General features: G+C 43.8%; 1 protein-coding gene across 3 annotated transcripts in view; it reads right to left on the minus strand.

Annotated features, from left to right (window-relative positions):
* Positions 1-2572: 2572 nt before the first annotated feature.
* The window catches only part of HEG1 (heart development protein with EGF like domains 1), a 51718-nt gene continuing 32922 nt past the window's right edge, over positions 2573-21368 (minus strand). For 2 of the 3 annotated variants that reach the window (XM_039702117.1, XM_039702033.1), the window contains exons 13-21: positions 20693-20787; positions 19850-19908; positions 19272-19432; positions 17430-17564; positions 12703-12745; positions 12563-12600; positions 11991-12078; positions 10356-10530; positions 2573-8778 (exon numbers count right to left, since the gene is read on the minus strand). In XM_039702117.1, coding sequence (XP_039558051.1) covers positions 8629-8778; positions 10356-10530; positions 11991-12078; positions 12563-12600; positions 12703-12745; positions 17430-17564; positions 19272-19432; positions 19850-19908; positions 20693-20787 — 944 coding nt within the window. In that variant the 3' untranslated portion in view covers positions 2573-8628. The remainder of the gene's footprint in view (positions 8779-10355; positions 10531-11990; positions 12079-12562; positions 12601-12702; positions 12746-17429; positions 17565-19271; positions 19433-19849; positions 19909-20692; positions 20788-21368) is intronic. The other variant, XM_039702208.1, reaches the window with a different exon arrangement.

Here is a 21368-nt window from a genome sequence, read left to right on the forward strand (position 1 = left end):
ACACAGCCACAGAAATTGTGATGTCCTGCAAGGAACAACAGGGAAAACTTCCTTTGCAGAAATAACTCAATAACTTTCCAGAGGCTGTAAAATCAAACTGTTGTGTGCCAAAACTCAGATATGACAATCAAGAACACTGAACAATTATTATGGAATAAAAAATATGTTATGTTTAGTAACAGTAGCTGCTCTATTGTCAATACTTTTTTATGGCAGGAAAAAGAAATACCAAAACTAAAGGGCCTTATCTATCTATTAGAAAGCGCATGCAATCAAGAGGCAATCATGCTGTCAGAAGAGAAAGTAGGAAAAATTGTCTTTTACAGCTGTTTATGTGCATCAGCTCAATATTTTTTTCTGCACATTTTTCAATCCTTTTTCTTACTAGATTCCTCTACATTTGCTATTTCTTGTAAATTTGGTTCCTCCACTATATATGACATATATGAGTAGAAATATATGACATATATGAGTAAAAATATATGTTTTAATTAGCTAGAAGTTTTTTAAAAAGCTTCAGAAGTCTAAATCAAAGCTTAAGCTATGGATACAGATTCATATATAATCAGGGGAAACAGATGTTCTTTAACTTCTTTTCAGGTGGTTCCCAAGAGTTTGAGGGCACACACTAGGGATTCAGTGGTCTCAGAGGCACTGATGCAAATCTGAAGTGCGTAGGGCTGTTAAATCATGTGCTTGTCCATAACCCAAAGATCTTTTACTTAGTCCCATGGAAATGTTGTGACCCGTGGTTTTACGCTGCCAATTTCCCTTTACGCTGCCAATTTCCTAAAAGATACCAGCATCACACAGAAAGCAGAATAACACGAGACAGTATGTGATCTCTCACCATGGGGTGAGGTGCTCTCTGTGGGTGTGTGTCTGTTTTCATGCCTACTGGGAGAGCCAGATCATGTGTTCAAACTGGCCACCTAACTTTTCATAGAACAGATGAATCCACCTTAGTCCCATCTGATTTCTGTCACAGTCGTACTGCGCTGGAGCAACACTGAAAAAATTGCCCCAAATGAACATACCTGCCATTGCTCCAGATGCTCTTCCAAATCATGCCTCTTCTCAGCAGCCTGAGCTGGATTTGGTGTTCCTCTGGATTCAAGGTGCCCTCCTTCTTCCTTTGAGGGACACTCAGCTGGGCACTCTTCACTGTCCCTGCTGGTTTTTACTGGGACAGGGCTGATCTCATGGTGGTCATCTCCAGCCTTTTTCCCCTGCAAATAGCCTCTCCTGAGGTTTTCCTCCCCTCCAACATGCACTCACACACATAAACACACAACTTTACCAATTCCAACAAAAATTAAACTGAGGAAAAACTAAAATTAGACCAAGTTGCTTGGTGCCACCAAGATAAATGTATCAGAAGACAACTTGTGTTCCAGCTGAGCAGAATTTTGTTTGGCACAACTAACAGAACTTACCTATTTCCTCTTTGCTTTTCAATTTAGTTATTTGTTCAGGAAGCACCATCAGAAGAACAAAAGCAATTTATTTTCTATGCAATTTCTTATTTTCTGGATTAGATGTATAATAATAACTAAAAGCACCTAAAAATTGCATATGTTTCTCTTTACAGGAAAAGTTAAACACAATAAAAAAGCAGGGACATAGTAATATTCATTGTTTTATTGTATCCTTTTATGATACTGACTAGAACGCCAGATTTAATAATATTGGATGCAGGTATAAAAATAATCCAATCCTTAAAAATTATATTTTGCTACTACAGTACTGTATAATTAGTGGAGGCTGAAATTATGATACAACTTTAAATAATACTGGTTTGGAAAACATCCTCAGAACCCCAGAGACTTGGAAGCAAACATTCAGAGACAGAGGAAAGGGAGTGGAGCAATGTCAAGAACATAAAGCAGGTTTACATTCAGGTTGTAAAGAAGCACAAACAAATGCTGAAAATTTATCTTTTGGAAGGGAGTTCACAAAAGGTGAGCTTTACTACTGCAGTTCTAAAAGCTGCTTAAATAAATCATTATGATTTTACACACCAAGTTTCACCTTTTACTGGGAGAAAGTCCAGTAGAATTTAATGGGTTTAAAGCAAATAACTGAGTTTAACAGAATTTCCTTTAAAAAGTGAAGGTAGTAAATATTTACAATATTTACCCTGTCCAGCTTTTTTTTTTTTTTCTTAAGTTAGATACACCTAGAAGATTTTATTGAAGACTTTTTTATGTCCAGCAAATTCTATAGCCATATTCAAGAGAAGTGATCAGTGTTTACTGTATTCCACAGGACTTTTCCATACAGGATTTTGCTGACCTGGGGGCTGCCTGCTGCAGTCATTAACACAAGTAGGACTCCCATCTCTTCTAGCATTTCATTGAAATAGAGACTGAGTGATTTAGGATTTCAATACCACTTTGGAGGAACATCAGGTGCCCTTGCTAGGTGTTCCCTCAACAAGGATATTATGCAACACAGACTAGACACAGAAGAGGTGTCATCCCACACTTGATCTCACAGTACTGAAGTCACACTTCTGCAATATAAGTAAGCATATTCTTTTTTTTTTTTAATTTTGGTTTTTTTTTTTTTTTTTTTTTTTTAATTTTGGTAGTTCTTCGTGAATTTCTCTCCTGCTTTTCAATTTCAGCAGCTCAAGGGAATGAAGAATTAAATGGGAATTGAAAATGTCCCAAACTCTTACAAGCATAGGACATACCCCTTCTGAAACCAGGAGACCTTGCTTAATTTCTAAAGGGACAGGCAAGAGCGATCTGCAGAGCAGCTGCTATGTGTGACAGCACGAAGCTTCTCTACATCCCTAGATATTACATGACAGGAAAGAGGCTGGCTGACCTGTAAAACAACTACACAAAATTCACATTCACTCCTTCCCTGGAAACTGTTTCCAATCTTGAAGCTGTTTTGTTCATATCACAGGTCCCGCTACAGTAATAAGGATGCTTTAAAAAAATAGATACAACATGGAAAGGCAGGAACAGTATCACAGAAATAGGAAGACAGAGCCATGGGAAAGCATGTACTACAGGCAGGTGATCCTGGTGGTGGAGTAATTCAGGCCTAAAAAAAACTTCTTTACAGTCCATGGGAGAGTTGCCCCAGTCACTGTAGGGATGCTGGATTGCATCCTTTGTGTGTAAAGAGGAAAAAACATTAGTCAGCATAGGAAGAGCATTTAACTAAAATGCATCCGTTCTTGCTAATTTAAGGAAGAAAGCTAAAGATTACTATTAGGGAATGAAAATTCCAGCTGGATTTGGAATGGATATGGCCATTGACCAGCAGCAGAGATGAGTCCTGGGAAAGCAACTTGGCGAATCTGCAGCAGTGTCTAAACCCACTCTGTGCTCACTCAGGTCCCAGCAAACAACCTATACAAGCATTGGCACAAACTATTTCACAATGATAAACACCTCTCTCTAACTGCAATTTATTGCTATTTTTAAAGCCTTTTACTACCCTGCAGCATGGAGGCAGATAACTTTCATAAAGCTGCTCATGAGCAGTAACTCAGTACATGACTGTGCCAGTGGGTCTTATGGGAAATGCCATGGGAGCAGTGAGATTCATTGCTGCTATAAAACCTAATGCTTCCAGTGTGGAGGAAAACCTGGTCCACTTTTTCCACTTACAGCCCAATTCAGTGGTTTCAACAGTATGAAAAAAGAACCCTGATTTCCCCAGTGCAGCTGGAAGGACTGGCCAGGGCAAGCAGCAGGACACAGGAAGACTGTATGTTCAAGAAGCCTTTTGAAAGATTCCTCAAATCTGTGTTTTGCTGATCAGTTCACTGGGACTGCCTCTCCTATGCTGACTGTCAGGGGTATTTTTGTGGGTAAGGCATTTTATCAGTATAACTGGTAGAGCACCATAGCAGCAAACACATGCCTCTCACAACTTTTCCTGTCAAGCAACAGAATTAGCATTTTCTCCCAAATTTAATTAAAAATACACCCACACAACTGCCCATGGGTCATTGCTGACTTCTCCCCTGACTTTCCACAGCAGCCAGGAGCAATAGCAGATTTATGAGCAGTGTTGGTGTAGTTTTAATTCCTTTCCCCACATCTGGCTAAACCACTTGCATTCTCCATACCAAAAACATGCCACTTCCCTCCTATTCTCTCACATAGTGGAGAGTGATTCCCCTTGGCAAAAACATCCAGTGTGCTCAAAATTTTCAATTTTGAAAATTGTAGCTAGAAGTAATCTAAAAGAGAGATGAGAAATAAGCTGCATGTATGTAGACATCCTACAGGGAGTTAGGTTGTGAACAGAGAAGCACCTGATTTTGAAAGTGGTCTTGAGGCCACATAGAGACCCTTCCTATACCCAAGAGGAGTAACAAGCCCCACTCCACTGCCAAAGGGCACTTTGTTCATGGCAGACACAGAGAGGATCCTGGTGGCAGCTTTACACAGAGACAACCTGCACTGAAACTCTGCCCACATCCCTGCTGTGGCTGGGCGAGTCGGTACTGCTGGGGTGAGGCAGCGAACAACTGCAGTAAAATAACCATCAAAAACTGTGACGCAGCACAGCGCACTGCACCCACCCCTGCTGTCCCAGTGGAGCTGGGAGTGGGTGGTGCCTGGCTGAAGACAAGCACTGCAGCACAGGTTGCAGCTGGGCTGGTGGAGACCCAGGGGCTGAATCACCCCAGGCTGCCTCTGTCACCTTCCCAAAAGCTTCCTGGAACACTCTGGGGGAAAGAACCTGCACTTATCTGGGTGCTGACTCCTCCTGCATAAATCCCTCCCTTGCCTGCTGGGCAGGGCCTCCTAAGACACCCAGAGAAGGTGTGGCAGGCCAGGAGAGACCCTTCTCCTCCTCTTCCTCCTCCTGTGGACTATGCCTTGGCTCTGAGACTCCTTTCTTACCCAAATAGGTCAGGCTGTAATGGATAAAGCCTCATAAGAAATGCCCCGATGTTTACCTCCACTGGAAGAGAGAAAATTTCAGTGCAATAACACTCTTTCAGAAAATTCCAAGTTTTGCAGTCCTCACTCAGAAAATTTTGCTGGATTTACTGAGACTCCTTCTCTCCAGATGCAATTCAATAAGAATTTGAAGACCATTAAGGTATTAAAATTATTACTTGCAAACTTTTGTGTGCTCTCATTAGAAATAGCCCTATCTCAATTCCACTCGAATCCCTTGCAATTTGCAGTGTGCTGGGAAATACAGACCAGAAGTTTTGTTCATGTACTCTTTGTGCAGAAGAACTGACCTGCAATTGTGAGTTGGTGTGCCATACTTTGTCCTTTGTACTTGACACGCAGAAGTTCATCTCCTAGCCTTTGAACTAACCCAGCAGTTAAACATCTTTGCCTATAAGCACAGGCCTAAATGCTTCCCCATCTGAAGAAATGCTGGCACATGGGTAAATCATGGGATTCTCATCATTGCTGGGACACCTCCTTATCACAAGCTGCTTTACTCAAAAGGGACAAAGTCCAGTGCTTGTCTATAGGCTTTGGATTTATATTTAGCATGAATTGCATCTTCTTCTTTTCTTTTGTAACAAAAATATAGCTCTGCTCCATACCAGGGAAAAGGCAGTCCTTTCTGTCCTGGATGAAAACTCTGATCAGTGTGGCAGGGAACATCTAATTCTTGTGCTTTACCTGTTGCAATATCTTGGACACTAAGTAGAGCCTTCCTTAAATACAGTTCCTTAGGCATCTGTACTTTCCATGAGCATGCATTCTTTCCCCCCACAGCTGAGATCAGCTGTGCACTGCCAGCTGCCAGGCTGATTATGGATCAGACAGGTGTGAAGTTGCATGCATTGTCACCGAAAGTTCACGTAAGTGCAGAGGATACTGCCCTAGGTGTCTATAAAGCTCTGTTTCTCTGCAAGCTCACACTGCTGCTTCTACACCGAAGACAAGAGCTGAGGCATAAAAAAGACACTGTGTTTGTGTGCTGTGGCTGATGCACTGAACTGTGCCTTCTCAAGCACATCTGTGGCACCTTTCCTGTCTTGAAGTTTTGAGAAAACAGAGGCAACTGTGAGCAGGGACTAGAAACCTCTAAGCCACCACAGCTTATAATTGCCCACTGCTGTCTCACTTCCCTCTGGATACCCGTTACTGACCTTTGGTAAGGAACACAACAGCCTTTAAAGTGCTGGCAAAGGATCTGGGAACTCACACCATCTGTAGGATGCAAGTACCAGCTCCCTGATGGAGAGCTCCTCATCACCCCAGGTTTGCCTCCAGTGAGCAGCCACACAATACATGAGCATCTCAACTGGGGCTAGGCATTTTGGGGGATGCACCCCATTATCCTCAGTGTTTCAGTGAGCTGAGCTACCTATGAACTTAGTTGTAGGCACTGTATCTTTTAAAGCATGGCTGGGGAGAAGGGAATATCAGCTTATGTACATACTACAGATATGGTGAGTTAGTGACGAAGGAACTGTGCTATTTGTTATCCTTACACAAGCAGCCACCTTGAATTAAAAGCACATTCACATTCAAGAGGAGAAACTGCATCTGGACCTTGTATCTAAACAGGCTTTGGATGACTCAGATTAACAGTGCAGTAAAGATAAGTGGTAAATATACTTCATGATATTTAATTATATTTCCCGCATGTGAGCCGGAGCAATCCCCAGCACAAATGCAGGCTGTTGGAGAATAGAAACTAGCCCTGAGGACTTGGGGTGTTGGTTGGTGAGAAGCAATGACCCAGCAATGTGCTCTCACAGCCCAGAAAGCCAGCTGTGCCCTGGGCAGCACCAGAACCAGGGTGGGGAGGGGATTCTCTCCCTCCCTTCTTACTCTGCCCTCCTGAGAGCCCACCTGCAGTGCTGTGTTCAGTGGTGCCACCAGAAGAAATGAGGCCAGAGGAGGCCACAAAGATGATCAGAGGCTGGAGCATCTCTCCTATGAAGACAGACTGAGAAAGTTGGGGCTGTTCAGCCTGGAGAAGAGTAGGCTCCAAGGAGATCTCAGAGCACCTTCCAGTAACCAAAGGAGGCCTACAAGAAAGCTGGAGAGGGACTTATCACAAGGGCATGTAGGGATAGGACAAGGGAAATTATTTTAAAGCAAAGAAGGTAGATTTGGATTAGTTACAAGACAGAAATTCTTCATGATGAGAATGGTGAGGCACTGAAACAGGTTGCCCAGAGAAGTTACCCAATCCCTGCAAGTGTTCAAAGCCAGGCTGGATGGGGCTTTGAGAAACCTGGTCTAGTGGAAGGTGTCCGTACTTATGGCAGAGGAGTTGGAAAAAAATTATCTGTAAGATCCGTTCCAACTCAACCCATTCCAGGGTTCTGTGATTAGTAAGATCTCTTTCCACATTCACTTTAGGTCAGAATACAGTCCATGAGTTTCAACCTGGTCTTTGGTGAGAAATGCAGTAACTTACATTCTTCAGCTTCTGCTAATAGGAACGAACACACCTGGGTGAGGAAACTTGCCTGGTCTGAATCACTCGAAACTAAGATGGAAGAAAGAAAAACACTTCAACATAAGTGACCTTTGCTATGCTAGGATTGCAAGCATCATGTTTTTCTCTTCCTTGAATGCAACTGACTGCAGTAAGCCCTCTTTTCCAATGCACTGAATGTCTCCACAGCGCCTAGAAATTCAAGGTGGGCTCTGGGGGCTTGAAAATATATCCCACCTTCAGTGCCCAGAATTCAGGTTCCTCTGCCCAGCCAAGGCTACAGCATTATTACTCCTTCAGAGATTCCTCATAAAAAGCATTCTGAATTCCCATCTCATCTTCTTCTTCCCTGGAAGGAATTATTTAATATTATATTGCTGTGTCTATAGGCATTTAAATCCTTGCAGGGGAACAGAGCCCCAGAGGATCCCATATGGAAGCACCATGATGGCATGTAGTGGCATCACTTCTGAACAATTTGGTTGACAAAACAAAAACATTCCCTACATACAGAAGGTTTTCAAAGCAGCACAGAGGAACAACTGTGCCTTTTTTCTGTTAAAATTGCAGTGGTGTGACTGACCGTCCTGCACTCCTGGGAGACAATCAACCCATGAATTCAGCCAATATTGCCAGACACCCGGCTTTGCAAGGACCCAGAAATCTGGAGAACTTTTACCAGTATGAAGGTGAGGGCCAGAACACAGGCCAGCTTCCCTGTCCTGCACGAAGCCAACGGCAAGGCAGCGGTCTAAAAGGGAGTGGACAAACTTGCCTGACCAAAAGCAATTGCACAGTGAATCTTTGCATGAAGGGTGGCTAGGAAGACAAGCACAGTCAACAGTGAACGAGATCTGTAAACAAGACACTCCCTAGTGGTATTCAATGCAGAGTGCTGGGCACAGTTCTTCTGCCTGTACTGATCCATGCTTGCCCGTGTAGCGCGAAGAGCGAAGAATGAATAAGGAGTACACGTGTTAGCTTCCCACTGGGTCTTTTAGTGATGTGCTTCTTGAGCCATTCCCTCCTCTTCCTCCTCCTCTCTGATGCTCAGCAACTGTGACTGTCCCTCAGGGCAGCAATGCTCAGCATGAAGTTCAAAGTCCTTCCTATTAAATGGGAAGAGTAAGATTGATGTGGCCTCAACTACCCAGGAGACAGATTGTACCTGGGAATTAAGGGCCACACAACTGTGTCAATCTTCCACTCCCTCTCCACTCTTTGCTAAAAGTAGTCTCTTCTTCTGGTTTCATCACTGATGAAGGATGGATTGTATTGTCCAGGGTAGATGCACGAATGTCGAGATCCAGGCAAACCAGTGTAGGGAGGATAAAGTCCATTTCTTTCCAGTTCAGGATTTCTCAGTCCAGTTGGCTGTATTAGCAAAAAAAAAAAAAAAAAATCAAATAAAAAAGGTCTTATTCTCACACTCAAATCCTTCTTCAGGCACAGCCTTACCACATTTCTTTGCTGTTGGTTCCGTAGCTAGAGGGAACAATGGGATCTCTAATGATCTCTATAATCTAGAACAATTTTTGCTGTATTGCCTGAAGGGATTATTATGATGAAATCTAATTTCAACATCTGGCCAATGAACAAACTTGAAGCTTACCTGACTCTTCCAAGTGCAGTCTAAGTACACAGTTAATTTTTAATTTGAAAAAAGAAAAAATCTACTGCTGCGGTCAGGTGTTGAAACAATTCTCATTAAAAGGATATTGTCCCAGAGCCATCCTTAAAGGAGACAATTATAGAAAATCAAAGGGAGTCTCCTGCTTCGAGTATTACCTGGGCACTTCTCTCCCCATTTACCATAGGTACCTCCTCTCCCAACACAGGCCCTTGAATTATATGTCAAATACAAAACAATCTGACCTTCCTTTCTCTCCTATTCTTGTAACCAAGTAAGGCTCCTGAGGACACTTGGTGGAGGAACACTGATGTCTAAGATCAAGTCTGTACAATCCTTTCACCCAGTGAATAACATGAAGCCTCTTGGTTTAATCTGTTACAGAGCAGATCCATGCAAAACCCTCGTCACCTATTGCTTGCTAAAAAGTTTCCATTTCTAGTTCCCAGCATAATGAATCTTTATTTAGTCTAAAAAATTAGGAAATTTGCATTTTTATTTCAAATATCTCATTCTTATTGGAAGCATGAAGGAGAATTGTTTGACTCCTTGCTGTGCAACCCAGTACATTTTCTCACTGAAAAACTTAAAATATAAGCCAGGAAAATAGTAATGCTATCTGTTCTCTGCTCTGGAAAGCAAGGAGACCAGAATGTGTGATTTGGGTGAAATCCTGTGACTTTCACTCTCATGAGGAACCCACACACACTTTAAGTACATGCTGAGAATGAGTGACAGATGATACAGCAGCAGCACAGCTCTGGATACAGCCATTAGCAGATGGTACCAACCATGACATAGCAGCTTGTGCTTGTGCCTTTCTGTGCCCTACACATCCTGTTACTCCTTATTCCCTCAGAGCTGAAGGGATGCTCCTTATGTACTCTGGAGAGGGAAGGAATGGAGGAAAAGAGGGGTCCTCAGTGACCACCATCTTCCTATTCTGGGGCAAAGTTCCCCAGACAGAGGTTTCAACCTTCCACTTCATCAGTGAGGGTGGACTGAAGAAAACTGCTAACAGGGAACCCTAGCAGTTTATACAAAACCTTTAACTGTCCTTCTGTACTCTAGGATTGCGTTTTTAGGGCATTTTTACTAAAATATTCCTAGACATTTCCTCAGCATTCTTCCTAATGACATCTCTTGTGATATTCACCACAAGTAATAGCTAGAGCCCATAGGACTCCTAATGCCTTGCTATGGAAGACATTTGCTTGGCCCTTTTATCTTGCAGGAAAGGGATCTGCACTTCCAAAAATAAAGGATTATCTCTTTCCTGTGTGAGGCACAAAGGGTTAAAAGTTAATCTATGGATAGATACCGAATAATACACATCTGTCATCTGCAACAGGTTCTTGGTGCTTCCATTCTCCTGCATCTCGATGGTCTCTCTGCCCCACTCCTGTGCCCGGGGATTCTTCGGATATTCAGCATAAGGTGACATCTGGAAATCCCCACTCTTGAAAATCAGTTTACTTATGTCATTTTTATTCTTCCTGTTTATAAAAGAATGAGGGAAAGTGAAAACTTACAACTTATCCTGCTGTCTTGTATACACTTCTAGCATGATCACAGGAGAGATCATGACTTGATGTTACAAATCTTGACTGGGAACAAAGATCACTTCACAAGGACTACAGTCCAGCCATCTGCTCTGAAGCCAAGACAGATATGAAATCAGATCATGCAACTCAGGCCATTATCTGGTGGGCTTTGAAATCTCCAAAGTTACATGGCAACCTCCTGAGCAACTTGTTCCACTGACTTACTGCTCCTTTGGTGAATGAATTTTTCCCTACATTCAGTCTGAACCCGTCTTGTTCCAGCTATGCCCCTTGTCTCTTACAAACATGTGTGTCCATCTAAGTCAATGAAAAAATCATGGAAATTGAGGAAGAAAAACATATAGGAGCCCCCATGCTATTAACTATAGCACTTGTTAATTCCTAATTAATTTAGGAATGTTAATTCCTAATAAGGAAGACCTGCAAGGAGCTGGCCTGAGTGGCACCATAGTGACACCAAATGTCCCTCCAGGACTATAATAGTTAATGAGTGAACTTTGGTGACACTTCCAGTTCAGAGCAGAGTATCCTCCAGGAAGTCACATAAGCTGCACAAGGCCAAGACTCACAAGAAGATCAGTCCACCCCTGTGGAGATCTGCACTCTGGGCACCTCATCTCCTGGCTGGGGTCTGCTGGCATCCCCCTGCCTGAAAATATGGGGTAACAGGGGCACAACCAAACCACTGCCACATCTGTATTACTGACAAATCCAGCTGCCAACTTCATCAGAGAGCTTTGAAATCCTAGATTTGGGGACTGGAATAGTGGGGAGAGGGTGTTACTGCAAGGCATCCCTTTTCAGATTACATGAATCAGGAAATAGAGCTTCCTAGGCAAGCAAATTTTGTCCAAAGCCACCTGCTAGTATGGGAACGAGGTGTGAGTGTGTGTGTGAGAGGGAGAGACACACAGAGTGAGAGCACATGCAGGACTTGTCCATAAAGGTGAATGAAAATAGCCTTAAATACACTCAAACACCACTTGAGCAACAGCAAGTAACCTCTCCTGCTGCCTAAACTGCTCCTTTCTACTTAGCTTGCACTTTTGGAGACTGCTTCCTGGCCTCAGAGCCTTACAGCTCTGTGTGGGTAGGACTCCCCTGTCTCTCCATCCTTAGAGGACATGATTTCCAGGTGTACCTTTAAGAGACACCCAGTTCATTGTTTAGCCTAGCTGCTGGGGAAAAAAATAAATTAAATTCTCCAAATGAAAGCACAGAGTGATACTTCAGTATATCAGATAAATCCACTTGCTTAGCCTATGTTTTCACCTATGTTTTGGTCCTTAGCTAGGCTATGTTTTAGTCCTTAAGAGCTCACACGGGGAGCTCTGGGTGTGGTGCAATCCACACCCAGAGGAGGACTGAGCCGGGCGGGCAGCGGTACGTACCGGCAGCAGGTGACAATCAGTGCTATGCCCATGACCAGCAGCAGTCCCCCTCCTGCAGCTGCAATCACCACCGTGATGAGCTGGTACGCTGCAGACAGGAGAAACAGAGGCTGAGAAACAGCAGTGTGGTTTTAAACCCCAGTGTAACATATCCACAGTCCCCACATAAAGGGATTAGCTGCTTATTTCCCACCTTCCCCCCTCCCCATAAGCAATATAGCCTTAAGTGAAATAGAAACAAGTTGTTGTTTCCCTAAGGAATAGACTCCCTTCACTGACAGATCAGAGTAACTCAAATGGATTCACCTTCAAATACCTTGCTTCAAGAATGCCTATAGTGCTATCCTAACAGACTGTGCAGGGAAAGGAGATCCCCTTTCTAGATGACATTAAGTCAGCTTTGTCAAAGAAGGTCCACCAAATGACTTTTAAAGGAAAATGAAGGAACAAAAAACACTGAAAAAAGTAGCGTGTACCTACTGCATTTTAGACACAGTCACTTGCAATTATTTTTTTCAAATCTCCTACTTCTGACACTACAGAAAATGAAAGAAATTAAATTTGGTACTCACGGTTTCCACAGTTGAATCCACCCAAGCCAAAGGGACAGCTGGGAACAGAGAACAACAGGGAGTTTCAGCAGCTCAGTTGTGCCAACAGGTCACCAGAGCAAGGATGGTGGGGTGGGAGGAGGGCAGAACAGTCACCATACCTCACACAGGTCTCGTTTTCCAGCTTGTATCCATCTTCACAGGCTGAAAGCAGAGAGAAGGGCCGTGAGCACCGCGCAGTGGAGCCGGCAGGGATTTCCCAGCGCCTCGGCTCCACGGCCCGGGCTGCACGGCAGGAATGCAGGAATGCCGTGCGCTCGGGTGGGCGGCTGCATGTCCTCTGCTTTGGGGAAAGCATCGTGCACTGAAGGTGAATAAGGTAAATAATACCTCCTGCTGGCTTTAATGGAACCATGTCAGGGCTTCCAAGCGGAGCCAGTGTGGAGCCTGGCACAGCGAGGGCTGCTGGCAGCGTAATTCCCAGCAGAGCTTCTTGCCCAAATGAAAACTCACTGCGCACTCCCTTCACACAAAATAGCAATGTAAAAGATGTGCAAGTGCCTCCAGTTTTCATTTTGAAAGCCCACTTAAACTGTGCTGCTTTAGCATTGGTGCATGTTATTAATTACATTTAAATGTTAGTACTGCAACAAGACATTATGCAAACACAGCCAGAGTAACCCGAAGTGGGATGCTAATGTTTGGTGGTTTTTTTTTTTCCTCATATCACCTTTTTTTCTGATTTTTCAAATTTGCAGCTAAATCAAATTTTGAGATATCATATTTTACTATACAATAAAAATTGAATTTATTAGGTCTAAATAATCCAGAAAACTGCTATGTGCAAAATGTTGGTGAAAAACTGGAACCATCACTTCAAAATAAAATAATTTCCATGCTTATGGACAGCAATCCTAAATTATCTGAGGAAATTATACTACCCTTCTGATGAACAACAAAGGGGATGATACATTGGACACACAACTATAAGGTTCAAATTACTGATAAGATCACTGCTTTTCTCAGCAATAGTCCCAGCAGAGCTCTGGCAGATCTGCTGCCTTTCACAGAGGCAGTGAAGGTTGGTCACTCAAAGGCCTGGGCAGCAGTGACACAGAGAGTCACTTTGGGCAGACGGACAAGCCAGGGTTAGCAAAGGCAGCAGCCCTTGGGGGTCTGCAAGACATCACCTGAGGGTCTGGTAAAATCCTGTAGCACATTCCACTGGGAATTGTTCAATGAAAACAAAAATGCTCATGGATTTTTTCCCCATCAAACATTTTTGCTTAAAACTGTCACAGAATTTCCCTAAATTTAATTCCAGTTTCAAATCAAATAGTTGGACTGGAGCTACATTTTAAAGAAACACCCAAGACTGATTTTAATATTTTCAGTGACAATCAACCACAGCACTGGGTCAGAAGCTCACAAAGTTAATTTTCCTCAGCCATTAAAAACATTCACCTTCTTTCTGGTCTGAATTACCCCAGTGTCAAATTCCAGACTTTGGATGTTTACTTATTAGATTGGAAAAGGTTATATGATCAGATTTCTCCTCCTCACCACCAAATCACTCCTTTATCTTTAATAAAGCCAAGGCCACTGAGATCTTTCAATCTCCCTAATTATTGCAGCTTTTCTCTGAACACTCACAGGTTCTCTTTGACCCTTTTGATTTCTCGTTCCCAGAAATAGATGTTGCAAGCCCAGGGATAACAACATTTCCCATCTTTTGCCTACCTCACATCCTCAGGATGTGTGGACACAGAAGACTGCTGCACTCACACCACTTCTGTGGCTGTAGACACAGCCTTGCTGTAGCAAGTGGCACCAATGATGGTGGGGGACTGATGCCCACAATACCTGGTCTTGCACACCTTTCTTTGCCCTACATAGCCCCAGTACTCCTCCACTACCTCCCTCATTCCCTTTATTTTTCCAGAGCTGGGGATGGGGAAGGTGAAGCTCATTACACAGCCTCCCTGCTGCATCACACTGTGATGCTTTTTGTACTAGTTGTATTTTTCTCCCTCTAAGATTATTTCTTTGAAGTAAAGGAAGAGACCAGAAGTAACTGTGAAAGAGTTAAGAGCCCCAGTCAGCAAACAGCCAGGGCAAGGATAGTAAATCCCAAAGAATCCTTGCCTGGCTCATTCATCTCACTGGGGCATTGGCTAAAGGAGACTGGATGGGTTGCTCCTTTCACTTGCTAACAAAAGCCAGCTGAAAACATCATGGAGTGAACGTTCCACCACAGGACTGGGCAGTAACAAAGTGTGCAGTGGAAGGGAGGGAGGCACCACCTCACAGCTCACAGAGATGCCTTCTCTAATGAGCACAGCAGCCCTGTGCATCCAGTCCAGCACCTGCATGTTGGGAAGGCTGCAGGAGCAGGCACACAGGTGCTGGAGCCCACCCTAAGCTCAGCAATGTGTGAGGCACAAACACCTTGAGCAGTTTCAAAGCTGGAGCTGTGCCACGGGCAGGAGCAGCCCTGGGACCTCGCTGGCACGCAGCTCTTAGGTCAGGAGGATAGAGGAGCACAAAAGAGGAAAAGCAAGATCCTGAATATGCATTTCTCTGTCTTTCTTAAAAACTTGGTGCTTATGTATTTTCCTCTCCTCCCTGTGTCTTTTTCCTGCCACTTTGCTTTCTCCTTTGGCATCTTTGCTGCTCCTTTGAAGACGCTCCCGGGAGAGCTCTCACTGTCACACTCACTTGGCAAGATTCCAAACACAAGCAGGGAACAGAGGAAAGGCCTAAGTGTCAGGGGCCAAGCAAAGCTGTTGAGTTGTGCTCTTCAATCTAGGAGTCCTTTGCCTTCCCAGAAGACACTCAGGGGTCTCTTTGGAAACCCGCTTTGCTGCTCCTTGCTTCACTCCAGAAACACTCTGTACTAGTAAAAATAGCATGCCCTTGAAAAGCTGGCACATCAGGTTTGCTGCTCTGTTACTGAAATAGCCCTGAAGAAACTGAGAAGGCTGAAAATCAGCAGAGACCCAGAGACACTGAACAGAACAGCAAGGGGTACCCTGGCCAACATGTTTGACCTGCTGTGGCTCAGAGACCCAACCCTTCCCCAGCCCATGGCACGCTTTCCCAAGCATGTCCCTGAGGACAGATGCTGCAAGGAGGACAGAACAAATCCTGTGGGTCAGGGCAGCCAATTCTCCCAGCCTTCCCACGGGGGAGACCGGACAGGGCAGCACAATAGCCATTTCCCTCTTTGCAAAGACTATAATTGGAGCTACTAGACCACATTTTCACAACCCACAATGAGGGTCGGATGCTCACGAGACCTTGGTTCCTGTTTAGGCACTAAAAGGGCAGAGGTTTTCAAAGAGGCTGGTATATTGTATGCTATATTTATCAGCAAAATAGCCCTAAATATCAAAATGGGGGCCCATAGCTTGGCTTTTGGAAAAGCCTTTAAAAATCCCAACCACCTGGCTTGCCCAGATGGGCACAAGTGATAATGAAAATCTGGTCTCTTGTCAGCACTGACTGCACCATGCAGTCAGTGCTGCCCTCATGCTTCTGCACTACAGCCTAAATCCAACACCAGCCCTGTCCCTCAGACATTCTCAAGGTGATCAGTAAGATGTTTCCTACCGACAGCAATGAGATGAAGGTGGAATTAGGGTCTCACTGTTTACAGGTAAGGTTTTAATATTTTGCACAGCAAACAAATTTCCTAAGTATGGAGTAATCATATGTACAAGGTTTTAGACCTCTTAGCCCTCTGCAGCCATCACACCCAAGTGCCTCACAGCCTTTCAGGTATTTATCTTCACTGCTTGGCAAGAGACATGAACAAGACAAATGGAGTAACTTTCCCTGGGTCCCCACTGTCCATGACAGAACAAGAATTGGGTAAAAACCTCTCAAGTTTCAGCTCAGCTCCTCACTCACTACAGAAGCTCCTCTCTGACTCTTTAGGGTTGGTGGAGATGCTCAATATTTCCAAAGAAAAAAAAATCCTTCCTCCAACATACAAGCTGAGGGGAAGGGAGGAATAAACAAAGGGAAAGGTTTTGTCACAAAGGAGCCACAGAGTGAAGGAGAGGCAGGGCCATGACCTAGCAAGCAGAGGTGCCCATCTCTGAGCTGTCCCTCCCAGAATCTGTAGCACATGAGTTATTTCCAGGCACATTTTCTCACTCTCAGATTTGGAACCGACAAAACATCTCCACCTATTTCAAGAGCAACCCAGCAGGCAGTGCCAGAAGCAATATATTACCACTACTGCAATTGTTATTGATATGTCATCAGAAAAGCTTTACAGCAACCACAAACTAGGGAATGGACACCCTAATCCTCCAGAAGTCATTTTCAACACTGGCATGTAAAGACTTTGCTTAAAATGCAGCAAAACCAGATTTGTTGATCTGAGAAGTAGCTAAAAAATAACACAATCTTTAAGCTTAAAATTTCTATTTGGAACCCACCTGAAAAATAAATTCATAATCATTTTCAGATACAATTTTTTAAAATACTGATGATATATTAATATAAGCTTTTGAGTTTAAAGCACTTTCCCTGAGTTCACTGAGAGTTCAGACAAAATCAAAACAGGCAGAGACACACGTCATCTCTGCTCTGTGCCACTGAACTGGAGCCCAAAGCAGCCAGGCCCCTTTCTCCCTCTCCTCAATCACTGTGACTCACAGCATGCTCCAGAAAGAGATAATATTATTCCTAGAGAGAGACTGTGTCTTCAGTGTCTGCTGAAAAGCCCCCTAACTAAATAAAAGAAATTTGAGCTGCTAATATTTATTCATAATATTGAGGGTTTTGCATGCACAGCACTACATCCACACACTCATTTCCACTGGAAGAAAAACTTTGAGGAAAATTCAGGCAAAGTACACCACATAAAGAGCAATACCTCTGCAGGAGTGGTCCATCTTGTTGTATTTGAAGTACCCACTTTTGCACTGGCAGAGAGCAACCCCATCAAAGTCGGTGCATTCTGAAGTTTCCTTGTCACATTCAGGGTCCTTCTGCCTGCACAAGCTGCCAGCTGTTGGGAAGAGGTGGCCAACATCAGCATGATTTTCTCTGAAACCACATTATGCACATTTGCTTTCCCTAGGCATCCCATTCAGCTGATGCGCTGCTTTAATATATTTTTTTTTATACTAATATTTGTTCCATTAAGAGGGAGTCAACATTACCCTATGTCACCATTTCTTGTGTATCTACCATCATTTGTACAGGCAAATAGAGAGTGAATAATAAATATTTCAGTTCAGAAATAGAAGGGGAAATAAAAAAGGGAAATCTGCTTTGGCTCAAGCTCAAACACATTCATCCCCTGACACAGTTCAACAAATCAATTTTTAAGTTTATATCAAGCAAAAAATTTTGCTTACACCAAACCAATTCTTTTCCATTTCAGTATTAAGCACTGGACTTTTTCATTTTTCAAAGAGAAAATTTACACTTTCATTTACATTACTTTGAAGCAGTGTTTTAATTTAGAAAGTCAGACTTGTTACAATGAGCATTCAGCAAAACTGTGGATAAATGATGGAAATTGTGACATCAAATTTACATTTTTACTGGAAGGTCAAACTAAATGGAATTAATAAATATTTGTGAGATTTAAGATTTTATGGAAAATATGTCACTCATTTGGCACTCTCCTTTTATAAACCTTTCCTTGCTAGATCATTTTTTTTATCTGACATATTTTCTTTTAGGTACTTACACAAGAATATAATTTGTTTCTTTCTCTGCTTATTTAGAAGTTGACTTTACAGAAGCATTGTATCAGAGGTATTGGGTAGGAATAATCCAAGCAGGTTTGCCCAAATAATTTAGAGCAATCCATGGGTAGATTATGGCTTTAAATACAGCACACTGCAATAAAAACACACACTGAACTTCTCATCTGCATGTTTATTTTGTCAAAATATTACTGGGGGTTTCCCACTAAACCCAGGCTAAGTATGGCCACCCTTCATCCTCCTCGAGGCCAAACCTTAAAGCCTTGAACCAAAAGTCACAGAACACCACGTGCAGCAGTTTCCTTGCAGGAAACTCTTTCAGGGATCCTGAGGTACCTCTCACAGATAAATCTCCTCCATCACTCCCTCAGGAAGTGAGAGCTGGGCGATGCCAGGGCACAGCACTGGGGTCCACCTGGAGAAGGGGACGCACAACACCCGTGTCCTTCTCCACATCTTTCTGTGCTGCATCCACATTGCCCTTGGGCAGATGGAGGATCCGGTACAGAAATCACAATTCTCACTAACTGTGAACCATTTTACAACCTGCAGCACTGAAACTGGGCAGGCAGGAGAGCAGAGCCCGTCGTGCAGCCTCCAGCAGCTCCAATCGAGCTCAGCAGCAGGGTTTTGTCTTTTGGCTTTCACACCATTTCCCTGGCTCCCAGCCACACATGTGAAATTAAGAGTTACAGCTTTTTGATCTAGCTGGGCCCAGTGTCACATCCCAGAGATGAAAGGTTGCCCTACAATGTCTCTAATCCTGTGCTGCACAATATTTTTACAGAGAGGCAGATTTCTCACACATGTGGCAAAGATAAAGCTTGGTATCTGCATTCCTTTTATACTGGGAGGTTCTTAAGATGACTCCCATTTAAGTAAGATAAAAAGATACAGAGGGATTTTTCCAAATGACAAAACGTTGTCCCCCTTTTATTAAAGGAGCCAAATAAAACATCCCTTTCCCCTCCTGCCAAGTCCTTCCAGATGCTATTTACCTCTGTGGAGTGATTTCAGGCTTGATATGAACTGGCAGGCTTCAGTAGGGGATTTGCAAGCTTGAATGTAGCTTTTCACACTGCCGATAACATCGAAGAAAGTCACGTTGGATGCTAAAGAGAACGTGGATTGCACTGAAACGTGCACAAAATTTGCCTCCCTAACAAAAAAAAAAAACAAAACAAAGCAGCCCTGAGTATCACAGGTCAGTTTGACGTCATGATTAGCACCTCATACATAGGAGTGCTATTAACACAAGAGATCCTTATCACAGATACAGCGCTGTAATAGACCTTAAAACCAGGACTAACCACTACACAGAGAGGAGAATATGGAGCTGGAAGGGATGCTGGCTTTGGAACCAGCCACAAATCCCTCCTGAGCAGGCCATCCCCAAGCTGCTCAGGACAGGAAGAGAATACCAGGTGAGCCTGGCAAGCTGGTCAGGCATTCCTCATGCCCTGTACCACTGCCAGGCTTGCATCAATCACTGACTTAAAATGGAGAGTGTGGCTCTCAAGCTGAATATCCCAAATGCTCAAGTTTCTCATTCTTCCCCTGGTAGCCTTAGCCTTACCTGCTTGCCTTAACTGTGGAGTGGTGGTATCCTGGCAAGCCTGACAGCGATGCATTGAGCTGCAAGGAGGGAGAGAGCAGCTGTTAGTGCCCCAGGGCGTGATGGCAGGAGGCAGCCCCATGGGATGTAGCATGGGACAGTCTTCCTGGGTCACTGACACCATCCCCTGTATTTCCCAGAGATGCCTGCTGAGACCAAGGGGGCTCTGAGCATCCCAGAGGTTCATCTGCTCTGTAAGAGACATGCACTGCTCTGTTGTCAGTAAGGGGTGGACAAAGTCACTGTTGCACAGCCTTGGACAAGAACAAAGCCCCAGGGATTTTGTCTGCCTGTGGCCCTTCTGTGTAATGACCACAAAGGTCAGGGATCAGCCAGATGCCAGCAGGGAGAGAGCCCCGTGCAAGGCCACCCTCAAAGCAGCACCCTTGGAGACTGCAGATCTTCCATGACCCTGGATCTGGGCAGCTGCTTGTATTTACTCCCCAGCACAAGCTGTGCAGGCAGCATCACAGTGACTCCACCCAGCACCTCCTTCCTTTGGCAGCATCTCCAAACCACCTGCTCCCAAGAGCTGGAATGAAGTGCACCCATCCCAGCAACCACTAACAGGATGAACTTGTGCACACAGTGATCTGGATGAGAACTGCACAGGGATGTGGAGATGATCCCCAGCCCATGGGTCTTTTTGGAGCTATTGATGGCACAGCCTTTGGGGAAGCCAACAGCCTGTCCAGCACTGGCTCTCAGCTGACCAGGAGCCACATGGCTAAAACTGAATGGCTGGGAAATGTGATAATCACAAGAAGAATGAAGGAGACTAGTCCCACCAGCAAGGACACTCACCACCTCCAGGATCTCCCTCTCGATGTGGAAGAGCTCTGTGTATTTCCCATGAGTGATATTAAGTTTCAGGGGAACCTTGCCAATAAATATTCTCACTAAAAAGTAAAATAAGACAAGTTAGTTGGAGCACATCTCTGTGCCATGTGTAAATGTGGTTTTATCTGCCTTACGTGAGAGACTGTTTGCATGGAAAATCCCTTTACAAGGCATACACAAAACTCAGATCTGAGAGTCACTGCCCCAATAAAGCAAAGTCACAGCCTTGGGGTTTTTTTCCCAAGGGTTGCTGCAATGTTCCCACAGCCCCAGTCAAATTCCAGAGTTCAGTGCTGCTGAACAGACAGCATTTCACTTCAGTGTTCATACATTTCATGCAGAAGCACAGACTAACTTAAATAGATCCCTGAGCACAGAGAGAGATGGGTAAATTTAGTAAGAAGACAGTGTCAGGTACCAAAGCTATTTATGATAGTTGGGGGTCAAATTATGTCAAATCTCTTACTCTTCCCTGCAATGGACAGAAATCAAATCAGCAAGTCAAAATAAAACACTGTAGAAAGGACATTTTCATTTTTCAAACTGCTGGAGAGAATGAGCAATGACATTTGAAAAGAGGTCCAAAAGATGCATTTTTCTGTGCTTAGATTCATATTTGATTCACAGCAGCAGAATGCAA

This window comes from Passer montanus, unplaced genomic scaffold (assembly GCF_014805655.1).
Source record: "Passer montanus isolate IOZ18808 unplaced genomic scaffold, ASM1480565v1 scaffold1, whole genome shotgun sequence".
NCBI lineage: Eukaryota > Metazoa > Chordata > Aves > Passeriformes > Passeridae > Passer > Passer montanus.